At 53.6% G+C, this 12,594-nt stretch overlaps 1 protein-coding gene across 1 annotated transcript; it reads left to right on the forward strand.

Annotated features, from left to right (window-relative positions):
- Positions 1 to 2,227: 2,227 nt before the first annotated feature.
- Positions 2,228 to 12,339, forward strand: LOC144159382 (dual specificity tyrosine-phosphorylation-regulated kinase 2-like). The gene has a single exon (XM_077690826.1). It carries the CDS (start codon positions 2,867 to 2,869, stop codon positions 4,466 to 4,468), a length of 1,602 nt encoding a protein of 533 aa, XP_077546952.1. The 5' UTR covers positions 2,228 to 2,866; the 3' UTR covers positions 4,469 to 12,339.
- The last annotated feature ends 255 nt before the right edge of the window (positions 12,340 to 12,594 follow it).

A 12,594-nucleotide genomic window follows, 5' to 3' on the forward strand; every position in this document is an offset into this window, starting at 1 on the left:
CGTTTTGACACATAGAAGCGCAGTTTCACGCACGCGCCGTGCATGTGTCCAGGCATCTTCTCAGAGCTTTCCGGTCGACCAACCGCGGTGCATGGGGAAGTGCACTAGTTTTTTTACAGAACGCCGTCGGTTCCACTAAGGAAGCTTTCGCTTTAAAAGAAACAGCACCGCCGGAGGCGTGTTCTGAGACCGGGACGACGGACCGTTATACGTTGACTGCGCCGCGTGGACTCGAGAGCTTCATCCCAGCTTGGCCTGACGAGGGCAACGTGAAGGGTCGACGGGAAGCTCAAGAGAAAGTATAACCAGCCAGGCTTTCGCCTTTACAAGCACCGTACTTAATTTTGTGTTCAAGCGATGTTTTTTTTTTGTAAAACAAGCCGGGGCTCAGCGCTGCTGAGCACGAGGTCGCGGGTTCGATTCCCGGCCGCGGCAGCTCATTTTCTGATGGAGGCGAAAAGCAAGAACGCCCGTGTGTACGAGATTTCGGCGCACGTTTAAGATCCCCAGGTAGTCAAAATTAATCCGGAGCACTCCACTACGGCGCGCCTAATCGTCTGCGGTGCGTCGGCGCGTTAAACACTCAATGAAATAAGAACAGCAACGATGATGATGACTGATAGTGGTATCCCCTTTGTGGCCGGGGGATGACGTGTCATCTTACCAAAAATACTAATGCAGCTGTTTTATACTATTTGTTTAATACTAGCGCTACTTTAATACAAAAATTTTTTTTCTATTACAGGTGGTAGCATGATGATGATGACGGCTAATGGTAACTCCTTTGTGGGGGGTAATGACGTGTCATCTTACCAGCAGAAGTTTCCCTGTGCCTCATCACCGCCGCCGGATCTTACTCCGCCCGGCACATGGCACAAGCCGTTTAATCACTGCGTAAAATGATAGCGGTCTTTAAGCAGCTAGAGTCGAATAGCAGGTGAATGCGATATTTTCGGCATGTATCGTATTTTGTAGTCATCATTCCTGTCGTTCCAAGTCTCCCTCGCTAGACAAGCCCGCACTCTGAAACGGATAAACAAGGACAGCAGACAAAAGGAAGAGCTTATCCCCGGGTGAAGAAACTGAAAGTGCCCAGCAGGTCAGCTACACCGCGATCCGTGGAACAGCCGATATAAAAAGCGCATTTCAAGAGGAGGGCAAAGAAGAAGAGAAAAAGAAAGGACAGATAAGCGCCGAAAAGCGTACTGTGATAGCGCGTTGTTTCAACAATTGAAGCCATAAAACACACGTCGCTGGTTGCGTGCGAATGCGGAACGTGGCGGTAGAAACAAAACCCACGCGCGGTTAATAAAAGCTTTATTCGAGGCAAGCTACACGGAAGCAAGAGATATCGGCTGCTCGTTGCGACTCAACGCGATGTGGCAGCCGCAAGTTTGCTGCATGCGACAGCAAGTACGTCAGCGTCCGCGCCACCTGCGAACTGAAATGCCTGGCATTGCGTCAGCAAGCGGGCACCTGCTTTAACTTTCAGCAGGCGTCAGGCAACTTGTGAGCTCATTTCATCCAAAGCACGCGTGGAAAGGAAGCCGTTTGTCTGCTGGCTAAATTCAGTGCACGACCTATGGCATCAGGGCCCCATCTCCACTGTTGCTTAGAATAAAAAAGAATGTCGGTGTGTGAGAATGATTTTTCAAGAACAATACGTGCGTGGGATTGACGTGGGTGAAAAATGACCTTTCGTAAAGGGAACGATCTGTCTTCGTGTGGGCTAGCCGAATTATGATGAAATAGTCACCCGTCGACAGCAATCGCTTAATAAGCGCCAATCACCCAGGAACGATGACTTTAAAGTCGGGCCAGCCAGACTTCGCCGGAAGGCGCGGAATACAGGACAAAGGGAGCGGACGTGCACAGACAAGTCGCCATCATCGTCAGGGGCGGCGATTAGAGGTACTCGGTCGGTCACTGCCACTCAAAGCGGGAGCTTCGACGAAAAATCCCCGTCTACGGGGGCAACCAGCGGCTGCTGCGAACTTGGTGTCGACTGGGAGACAGGAAAAGTGAACGGACGCCCGTCTGGCGTGGGCTGCCCTGCCCCGAACAATGAACTCGCCGAGTGGAAAGAAGGGGGGCTTCCCCGAAGCGGAACGAGTTAAACAAAGCCTCCTCCGCGCAAGCCGCTGTCCCTCGCCCATGCTGAGTGAGGTGTGCGATCGCGACTTTTGAGTCACTATCGTCGCCTCACGTGGTCGCCTTGTTTACATCATCGCCGCATCCCAACGCTTCGCGGCAAACGCCAGCAGCGCCAGCTGTTGGCCCCTCCTTTTTATTATTTTTCGCTCTTTCTCGGAACACCGCCCGCGGGCTCGACTTCGCTCGCTGGAAGCCGGATGAGCGGGGATCAGACGGCGGCGGCGATCAACTGCCCAAACCTGCCCGCCCTTTCCTCTTTCCATCCCAGCGCCGCCAGCAGCAGCTGAGCCAGTCGAGGCACAGCCGCGGCTAGAGCAGCAGCAGCGGCGCAGCGTTCCGGCAAGTGGCGCCGCCTGGCAGGACGCGATCGAAGCGCCGGCGTCGTCGACCCTCCTCTCCAAGTGCGTTACTCCTGGGAGGCCATTCTCCCGTGGCCCAGCTGATTGGGCGGTGGGGCCGAGCACGCGCGGCGATTGGCCAGTTGGCTGTCACGTGACCCCTGCTCGCGGGCTGCATTGGGCGCCGGAGGGGGGCGCTCGTGACGTGGCCCCCCTAGCAACAGGGGCCGGCTGGATAATGGTGGCCCAGAGCAGCGCAGCCGGAGCGGCCGAGCGTCCATGTCCGCGCTAGGCCTGCGTCCCTTGTTCGGCACGGCGGCGGCGGCGACGGAGCGGGCGGCGGCTGTCGGCGGCCGCGGCGGCGAGCGGCGGTTATGAGTTCGCGGGACTACCCCGCGATGCCCCTGTCGCGGACGCGGTCGCTGATCGCCAACATGAACGGCGGCTCGGCGCCCTCGTCGGAGGCCGGCTACCTGGAGAAGAACGCCGCGAACAACAACAACTCGTCGGCGCTCGGCGGCGGCAACGGGTCGAGCCTGCTGCTGCCGCCCATCAAGAGCCAGACCATCGCGGGCTTCAAGTTCCAGTCGAGCGTGCACAAGCTGTTCGAGGTGGACCAGAACGGCGACTCGGCCGACAACAAGGCCGGCGGCAAGACGCTGGTCGCCACGCCGGAGCAGGTGATGAAGATGTACATGCACAAGCTGAGCCCGTACGAGCACCACGAGATCTTCAACTACCCGCAGATCTACTTCATCGGCGCTAACGCCAAGAAGCGGCAGGGCGCGCCGGGCACCCCTAACAACTGCGGCTACGACGACGACCAGGGCTCGTACCTGCACGTGCCGCACGACCACATCGCGTACCGCTTCGAGATGCTCAAGGTGATCGGCAAGGGCTCCTTCGGCCAGGTGGTCAAGGCGTACGACCACAAGCAGCACCAGCACGTGGCGCTGAAGATGGTGCGCAACGAGAAGCGCTTCCACCGGCAGGCGCAGGAGGAGATCCGCATCCTGGACTTCCTGCGGCGCCAGGACCGCGACAACTCGCTCAACCTGATCCACATGCTGGAGCACTTCACCTTCCGCAACCACACGTGCATCACCTTCGAGCTGCTCTCCATCAACCTGTACGAGCTGATCAAGAAGAACAAGTTCCAGGGCTTCTCGCTCCAGCTAGTGCGCAAGTTCGCCCACTCGCTGCTGCAGTGCCTGGACGCGCTGCACCGCAGCCACATCATCCACTGCGACCTCAAGCCCGAGAACGTGCTGCTCAAGCAGCAGGGCCGCTCGGGCATCAAGGTCATCGACTTCGGCTCCTCCTGCTTCGAGCACCAGCGCGTCTACACGTACATCCAGTCGCGCTTCTACCGCGCGCCCGAGGTGATCCTGGGCGCCAAGTACGGCATGCCCATCGACATGTGGAGCCTGGGCTGCATCCTGGCCGAGCTGCTCACCGGCTACCCGCTGCTGCCGGGCGAGGACGAGGCCGACCAGCTCGCCTGCATCATGGAGCTGCTCGGGCCGCCCCCGCAGAAGCTGCTCGACCAGGCCAAGCGCGCCAAGAACTTCATCAGCTCCAAGGGCTACCCGCGCTACTGCACCGTCACCACCCTGCCGGACGGCGCCGTGGTGCTGGGCGCCGGGCGGTCGCGGCGCGGCAAGCTGCGCGGACCCCCGGGCTCCAAGGACTGGTCGACGGCGCTCAAAGGCTGCGACGACCCGCTCTTTGTGGACTTCCTCAAGCGGTGCCTCGAGTGGGACCCGGCGACGCGCATGACTCCGGCCGCGGCCCTGCGACACGCGTGGCTTCGCAGGCGGCTGCCGCGGACGCCGCAGACCACCGCGTCGGACTCGACCACGCAGCGGTCCTCGGTGTCGTCCTCGCGCTCCGTGATCGCGTCCAAGGCGACTCGACTCGGCGATGAGCTCGCGAGTACGCTCAAACTGCCGCAGATCGGCAACGCCGTGTCGTGATGACCGTGCGTCAATTTTATTTTATTGCCCGCCTTCCCAATCCTCCCCCCAACTGAAATCCCCGATCCGACGACAAATTGATACCCTCCCTGTGTCAAAGCCGCGCGTTGTCGTCTCTGCTGGGATTGTTGGCGAACCTTCGTGCGCGTGTTCCGCGCGGGGGAAATTTGCGGTCTACGCGCGGTGTAGTGCATCTCTGCGCGTAGTGGTGATGGCGGCAGTGTGCTTGTCGTCGCCGCTAGTGACTCAGTCTGCGGTGGTGATAATCCCGTCGACGTAGCGTACGTCACCCCCTCATCCTGTTTTACAACGGCGGCCCCGGTGGAGTACGATGTATCGGCAAGTCAAGCAACGTCCCTACTCCTAAAAAAAAAAACTGCGCCCCCAGCACTAACTTTTTATCTTTTTAATTCTTTTCCGCTAATGAATTTTATTCACGAATTAATCCGGCCTGCGAGGCCTCAACCGCCTTCGCGGTTAACTTCTCTTTTTTAATTTTGACCTTGCGTAGTATAACACTGCGAGAGCTTAAATTGCGACGAATGCCCCTTCGGATGTTCCCTAGCCGAGCTTTCGTCGGCATAACGTTATCGAATAATTTATAAGTGCTGGTTGTGCGTTAACTCTTGTCGTTTGGTGTGGTACTTTCCCGGGGCCCGAGCGAGAAAAAAAAGTGCATTTTGAGGCCCCTAGAGCCAGCTCGACCTCGCCCCATCTTTTTTTTGACCTCTGTGCTGGCACTGCCGTTTATTTAAGTCACTGTTTTTCTCTTGTGTGTGAACGGGCGAAAAATCATGTCTGCGGTCGAGAATGGGGCTCTGTTGAATAACGGGAGTCTCGACTCTCGAAACCAGTGAATAAGTGTTAAAGAATAGCCGTGAAAAGTGTGGAGAACGAGCCAGTCCGCGGATCTGTGATATTTTGTGTAGCGGACGGCGCGCTAGCCCTACTTGAAGTCCTACATTTTATTTCGCTCCGGCGTCTTTGTTCTCGGCCTAATGCCCGTTCGTTCTCCCCTCGCGGGTTGGTTGGCCGCTGCGTCGGTTGCGCGGGCACTTTTGGTTTTATCTTTGTTGCGCCGAGACCCCCCTTTCCGGTTATATTTGGGTTGGGAGCGAGCGCTTGGCTGCCCTCCTCTCTCTACTTGGATGCGCGTCGCTCGACTCGGGAAAAGACAAAACAGAAACGGAAAACCGCTTCACGGAAATCCAAAGCATGCATTGTCGCTTTACTTGAACCCATCTCCGTCGATTCTCGCGCTAGAGGCCGCGATATTTTGTTCGCGTATGCAGAGAGGCGAAACGAAAAAGAAAAAGTGCGCCACCGGAGCTGGTTTCTCGCGGTGAACGGAGCGGGCCGCCATGTTGGATAGATGCCCCCTTCCTCGTCTGCGATTTCTCGGGGCGTTGTAGGCAGCGGCGTCCTGTTTAAATTACGTCGCTTCTAGCCCTTCAACCATTTCTTTCGTAACGTTTTTTGGTTGGGTTAAACTTGTCGTTCGAACTAGCTTTGTATTTAAGTTCCCATTTCTTTGTGCCGTTTCTCAGTACTCGGTGAATAAGAATACTCAGCTCGCTTTTTTTTTTTTTTACCTTAGTAACGACACGATGCTCCAGCTAGACCAAAGAAATATCGGAGAATATAGCACACCATTTTAAAGAGCAGGGATTAAAACCAATGCCGTCGTTTAGATTCCCCTGACCTCGCTGTTATTTCGACCCAGAAAGGTTACCCTTGCACGATTTTTTTTTTTTTTTTTTCCCATTCTTGTTACTAGACAAAGCGAAAGAACTACTGCCAATGTTCTGTGATAATTCCCAGACTATTTCTCAGCGCAGCGCGCTCCCGTACGTGTGATACGGGCGGCACTTAGCCTGCGATCCGGTTTTTCGCAAGTACAATGTTCCGAGGGTTTCGCTGAAGGGACAACGGCTTCAAAATACAAGGGCCGCTTTTCCTACGAGCGTGGCTTCTATTAAGAGGCGCCGCAGGAGTGAGTCGCTGTTTGTATCCCCTCTGGCCTTGCCCACCTCTCGCAGCTTTTTAAGACGTCCCCACACACGCGATGAGAGCTTGAACAAAAGCAGAGCGAATGCTTGCCCGTTTTTCACCGGACTGCTTGTAGGCGAATTGCGGACTTTTTAACCGTAACTAACCGTAGCTGAAGTAGATTCGATTAATGTCAGTGGTTGTGAAATCCTGGTGCTCTCTGACTACCCCTTTTTTAAATTTCTCGTTAGAAGTTGTGCTTAGGTCCTAGCCCGTCTTCTCACATTTTGGACACCGTTCGTAGGCGGACGGAAGTTTAGCGCCGCAGGTTTTAGTGTGCCGTTGTGTTGTGGCTCTTCTACATACTGGGTGTCGGTGACGCTTTTTCCGAGGCACATGGTTCAAAACAGTGCTTTGACACACCTTGGTCTCAAGTGAGTGTAGGTTCAGCAGTCGTAGCTCTCCACAGAATGGAAGGAAGCACTCCACCCTTTAGTACTCTCTTGCTGTGATTGTTCACAACATTGTGTTAGCGTCGCGCTTTTGAGGGGGCAATTTTTACTCTGGTTTGCAGGATTTGTAACGCCGCACATTCATGTACAAAAAAAATCATCAGTGACAACCCGTGGGCAACTAGCTCACCACAAAGGGGTGATTGACATGCGGTGAAATGAGAAACGGTGCGAAAGCAGCTGTTTAGGTGTGAAAAAAGGAATAATGTGGCATGAATCTCGCTCATTGAGTGCACATCAAGCTGTTCTTTCCTACAAAACCGCCGTGGCGTGAATATGCGGCAGCTGTAGAGACCGATTGACCGCTGGCAAACTCATCCTGGCAGCTTGTTGGAGAGACGGCGGCAGACAACCCCCTTCACCTCGAGGCGAGGGGTTGAAGACCTCCGCTGTTTTCCATTAGTCAGCCGTCGCTCTTTCGGGAACCCACCCCTTCCCTGGCATTGGAGCCCTGCCCATTTGTACGGCTCTCGTTACTTCCCGCAACATCAGACCTGCGGTTTAATTTGGATGGGCCGGTCTCTTTCAAGCGTCCTCGCCTCCTTTCCGACCGGAAGGCCCTGCCTGCCCCAGTGTCCCAGTTTGTGCCCCCCCCTTGTCGGTCCGGAAACGCTGGCATCGTCCCTTATTTCCCTTCACGCTGTTCCGATGATGGTTGTGCGCCGCCGAGTCCGGGCCCACCCATGCTGGCTTTTTATAGCTGTGCGCAGTGTTTGTTTCCGCGGAGCTGTTTTGCTTCTGCTGGGACCACTTTGACGGGAATCGTGTTGCGGGTTCAACACGATTTGACGTCCAGTGCGTAAAAATGAACATCTCTCTTTCACCCTCTCACTTGCTAGATTGAGTCGTTCATTGCGAGATTTCTTTTACTCCTAATGAGTTCGTAGCTGTCCTGATTGCTAGTGAATGCTTGATTCTTTTTGTCTACTGTGTGCAGCTCAATCGAATCCATTTCGATGAATTTCTCTGGAAATTGAATGCGGTTAGTCGCTGGCCCACAGATCTACAACTTTAGAGGGTTTGTCGCACTTTTTCGCGCGTCAGTTGTCGCACGTTGTTTCAGTGCTGCTCGAATGGTACGCTTTACATTTTACGATTTGCTAGTGGAGTTGCTTCTCTAAAAGTTTGAATTTAACGTGAGAATCGTGTACCTAGATTTAAAAAACAAGCAGTGTTGTAGCATTAACTGCAGCTCGCGAAGGCTTGGCGTAATACGTTTTGACACAAATGTGAACTAGATTACTGTTCGTTTTACGTCTTTCGTTGGAATCGAAATGTAAGCATGCTGATCGTACATCATTATTCAGGAAGTTTCATCCATTTTAGCTGCTAGCGATTTTGTGCAAAAGTGAAAGGTTGGCCTGTGCACTTTCAAAGTGTTTGCGGTGTTTGAGCTTGTTAATGCGAAAACACTAAATGAGCCATTGTGCAAAAAAAGCTGACATACATGGCACAGGCGTTTGGGACAAAAGAACAACTCCTTGGTGTAGCTTGCACGGACGTCACTGTAGCTGCCGTGTTGGTGTGTTGAGTGCTGGGTGGGAGGCTGCGAGCTTATCTGCCCCTTTTATCACAAGCAACATTGAGAAAGCTGAGAGCAGTGTATGGAAAAGGGTGGTGGTGTCTTGTGCAAGCCATGTATATCGCAAGTTTTGCAGCAGAATAAAGGCACAAGTTAAAGACCGCAATGCAGAGCCATGCAGATAGCGGAGTCACTGCTGTGGATGCGAGTTAGGTGTTCGGCTACTTATCAAGCACGCACCCCACTGACAGCCACAATTACTCTCAGCGCGAAACTGGAAAGAGCACTCAGCGGCATTCAATTGGACATTAATGCTTTCGCATTCACAACTCATAAGAAGGGCTTAGGTGTCCTCAGCTCTTTATCTTTGTGGAGTCGGGCAGTTTAGTCTCATCAATTCTGACAGCTCAGTGATTTCACGCTACAAGGGAAACTTTAGACTGTCCTCAGTTGGCCCTTCACGCTGAAATGATCAGTACAAGTGCTCCGGAACAGCCACACGTTGGATGTTATTGCTGACCTATTGCTGAAACTGTTGTGTGCGGCGTGTGTTGTGGATGCATCGAGTGGGCAAGCAGGAGCAGAAGGTCGTCTCCCCGTGAAACCGCTTAGGTACAAAGAGAATTGGTGGAGCATTGTATTGCTGAGCCCAAGGGCTCGTGTTCGATCCTGCCTGCGGTGGCTGCTTTTCAGATAAAGGCAAAACGTAAAATCGCCTGTGTGTCGCGACTTCGATGCACGTTCAAGAACCCTGGTGGTCAAAATTAGTCTGGAACCTTCCACTACGGTGTGCCTCGTAGCCCGTGTGTAGCTCCGGTGCATTAAAAACGAAAAAGTGTGAAAGCTGAATTTTTTAAGTTGACGGAGGTTGTGGGGAGCAGTTTTGTGCTGCTCACGTTTGTCCACTCGATGCCCCCACGTGTGTGTAAAGAGACCGCCTTGCATGGCTCACGTGAGAAATTCCTGTGTCACTTGTCCGTCATTAAATTTTCTAGCAAGAGTGATTTACCGCCACCATGGGCGTCGGCAGGGGAGTGCAAAAGGTACACCTTTCTCCCTCTTCCCCCTCACTACAACCGGTTTTCCCCCCTCAAGACAAAATCCTGTCGGCGCCCATGTCCACCACCTGTCGCAGTTGCTAGAATGGGCAGCTACCTGGAAAAAGTGTTTGGGTAACAGTAAGTTAGCTAATTGAACGAGTGTACAGGAACAGTTTTGCTTCTGTTTCTAGACTGATAAAGTGTGGCATGTGCTCTGTGGAGACCGACGTTGCAGCCGGAACAATCATTGCTCACAAAGTGGCCAAGGTGTGTGTGCACTAGTCAAATGCCTGCAGTCTAGAAGAGAATCGAGAAAAACCGTTGTGCGGTCTGAGACCTTGTAGTTGTTCAGTCAACGATGAAAACGTTCTCAAATTCCCCCTAGCTTGTGTCAAACGTAACTCCCCGAAGCCACTAGGTTGTACTGCTAGTTTTGCGAGTGTTCACCAGTTTAACAACTACAAAGACTCGTATAAACGTACCTTACCTTCGTGTACACTGAGCAGCAGAACAGCACAGCCTGGCAGATTGAGACGCCAGAAGCACGCGCCCGTCTCAATGTGCTTTGCCTACGTTTGACTACAATGCGGCAACCTGTGTCTGCGATGCACCTCTCATGGTTGTATGTGCGGGTGTCTGGGTTTAGTTGGAAGGGCACCGTTGTTCACTCGCGCGGTCTGCGCCGAGTCGCTTGAGTAAGCACAGAACATTTGTCTTGCCTCGTCGTCGCCAGCTTTTCCCCTCTTCCTACGCTAACAGGCAAACTGTCCGTTTAACCGGAACCGCTAGTGTCTCGCCAGGTGCAGGTTAAGTGGTCCACGCGCCTGGGGCCCTTGTTTGGCTTGCTCAAGACCCGTCTCCTCCGCACTGCGCTCGCTGGGGGCAGCATTTAAATAGCACACCCGCACAACCGTCGCCTTGTCAGTGGGGGAGTGGGGGGTGTCAATGCGTGACGCTCCGGGAACCGCGGCTCAGTGTTGTATAAGTTGTTGCGCAGTCCAACTCCGATCTCTCCGAGCTGTCGTCTTCCAGGGGCCGGTTCTATTTGCGAGGCGCCTAGGGCCTCGCCGCGGCTTTGTGGGCCGCCGGGTCACTGAAGGCGTTTTGTTTATTCTTCGTTCCTGTAGTGCAATTGAAAGGTGTAGTTTTGTTAGTTTACTTTGATGTGGTCTCTCCTGTTTGAAATTATTGGCAGCTCACCTTCGTTTCAACCTTCGTGTCTTGTGTGCTGTCTGCCGTCTCCTCGTTTGTGGCACATTGTTGCCCACCCCTTTGTTGGAGGTCGTGTTTTTCTTGGCCGGGGCTCATTCAGCACTTCTGTCTGCCCGCACATTGTGTTGAAAGACAGGGTGCTTTGTCGGCAGGGCCGTCTCTGGGGAAGTGAGTTGCCACGTGAGCCAGCGTGCTGCCGCGTTGAAGATGGCAAAGCTGAACTGCCAGTTAGGATTGCACAGCCGCTTAAAAGCAAGGCCACTTTCTGCCGACAAGGCACTACCGTCTTGGTGCTCTTGCCAAGGAGGCGCGACAGGGTGCAGTCGGGAAGTCCAGCTCCTCTTTCTGATTGTTTGTTTTCTCGCTGCCACCCGACGCGGAAGACTCGTAAGGGCACGACTGTTGAGCACTGGTGCAAAGAGTGTAAATGCGCCTTTCGGCGTCTTCGCCGCACCTGAACAGCCCGATCTTCTTTCCACTCTGGGAAGCTGTTGGGCATCTTGGCAGGGTCATTTGCGAAGATGGGGAGCTTTGTGTGCGCCGTGCAGCTCTATTTAAGTGCGGAGACTTTGCGGGTGTGGTTAAAGGCGCATGCCCCTTGCTCGTAGCTTTGTGTGTGGTCGTGACTTTGTAGTCTTGTGAAAAGACGGTTGTCGCACTTGATGCAGTCGTCGAGTGAAGTCGTAGCTAGCTGTGGGCAGTTAACATGTTTCATCGAAGGATCAAATTCTGTAAGAGGGGTACGTACTGATTCTGCCTGAAATTTTATAACTACTTCATATATACTGCTGTTGTGCTGAGTTTCACAAGAGGCGTACAGGTGTGACTGTTTTGTAGACCAATTGTAGTATTCCAGGTGTTGACCTTTCAGGTGAACGTTTGCTTAGCTTGCAGCCTGATGACCCGTTCTAACTGGGGTTAAACTAGTACCCTTTTCTTATCTGCATGACTGCATCGACTGTGGCAACCCGACGATTTTTAGGGACCTAAAAGGTTGGTGCGTGGACCCATCTCTGCAAAACACGCCCGCACAACTGTCTGGTCTCGTGTTGCGCTGCACCCTTCTAAGCCGCCGTGCTTGGACGGTGTTTGGCATTGTTGACTTTCCGTTACCCCTTTTGCAGTGTGTTCAGATTGCGGTAGGCCGTGTGCCCCATCGGGGAAAGGCGGCGCAAGTGTTGTACTCGTGTCGGTCCTCAGCAGCTCGTGTCTTAGGCGGCTTCCCGGTGGCTCCATTTTGTGGGGTTTCCTCTTCTCGGGGAAGGGGGAGACGACGGCGCTCTCTTTTTTAGTCAAGTGTTGGTGCCACGTGGATCCGTGCGCCTTCAGCCATGCGCGGTGTTGTCTGCTGAGCCCTGTACAGAGGACGCTTCTTGTGAGTGCTTAGTGAATCATGGACTGTGGCACGGCGGACCGTCTTCTCTCACCTCTTCACTTTTTTTTTTTTTTTTTTCGCGACATAGCAGCAGTGGAAGTAGCGTGTGTGGGTGTGCATTTCTGTGCGTGCGCGTGTGTGTGGTTGCTATGTGAACTTCCAGCATTGTACATACCGTGGACTGGAATTAAACAATGTGCGATGAACTTTTACACACCTAAGCCTTTTTTCGTCTTCCTTCTTGACTGCGAAACTGGGCAGTTAGCCCGGTGGCAGTGCTAGTGTTGCTGCATGGTGGTGTTGCCAAACAGAGCATTATCACTCTGTGAATGAGTCTAGCAATCTTGCCGGCATTATGAGTGCCTTTTAAGGGTATTCTCTCAGTACGGTTGGTGCACGACGATCTTGGTGCATTCTGTGCGACAGCAAATGAGTCCCGGATGCCCATCTTCAGCAACAGAAATCTCAATAGATAG

This window comes from Haemaphysalis longicornis, unplaced genomic scaffold, assembly GCF_048455015.1.
Source record: "Haemaphysalis longicornis isolate Haplotype H1 unplaced genomic scaffold, Haemaphysalis longicornis Haplotype H1 scaffold_10, whole genome shotgun sequence".
Classification (NCBI taxonomy): domain Eukaryota; kingdom Metazoa; phylum Arthropoda; class Arachnida; order Ixodida; family Ixodidae; genus Haemaphysalis; species Haemaphysalis longicornis.

Excerpts from the sequence above, each read along its gene's own strand:
- LOC144159382 (XM_077690826.1), top strand. The coding sequence starts at position 2,867 with ATGAGTTCGCGGGACTACCCCGCGATGCCCCTGTCGCGGACGCGGTCG.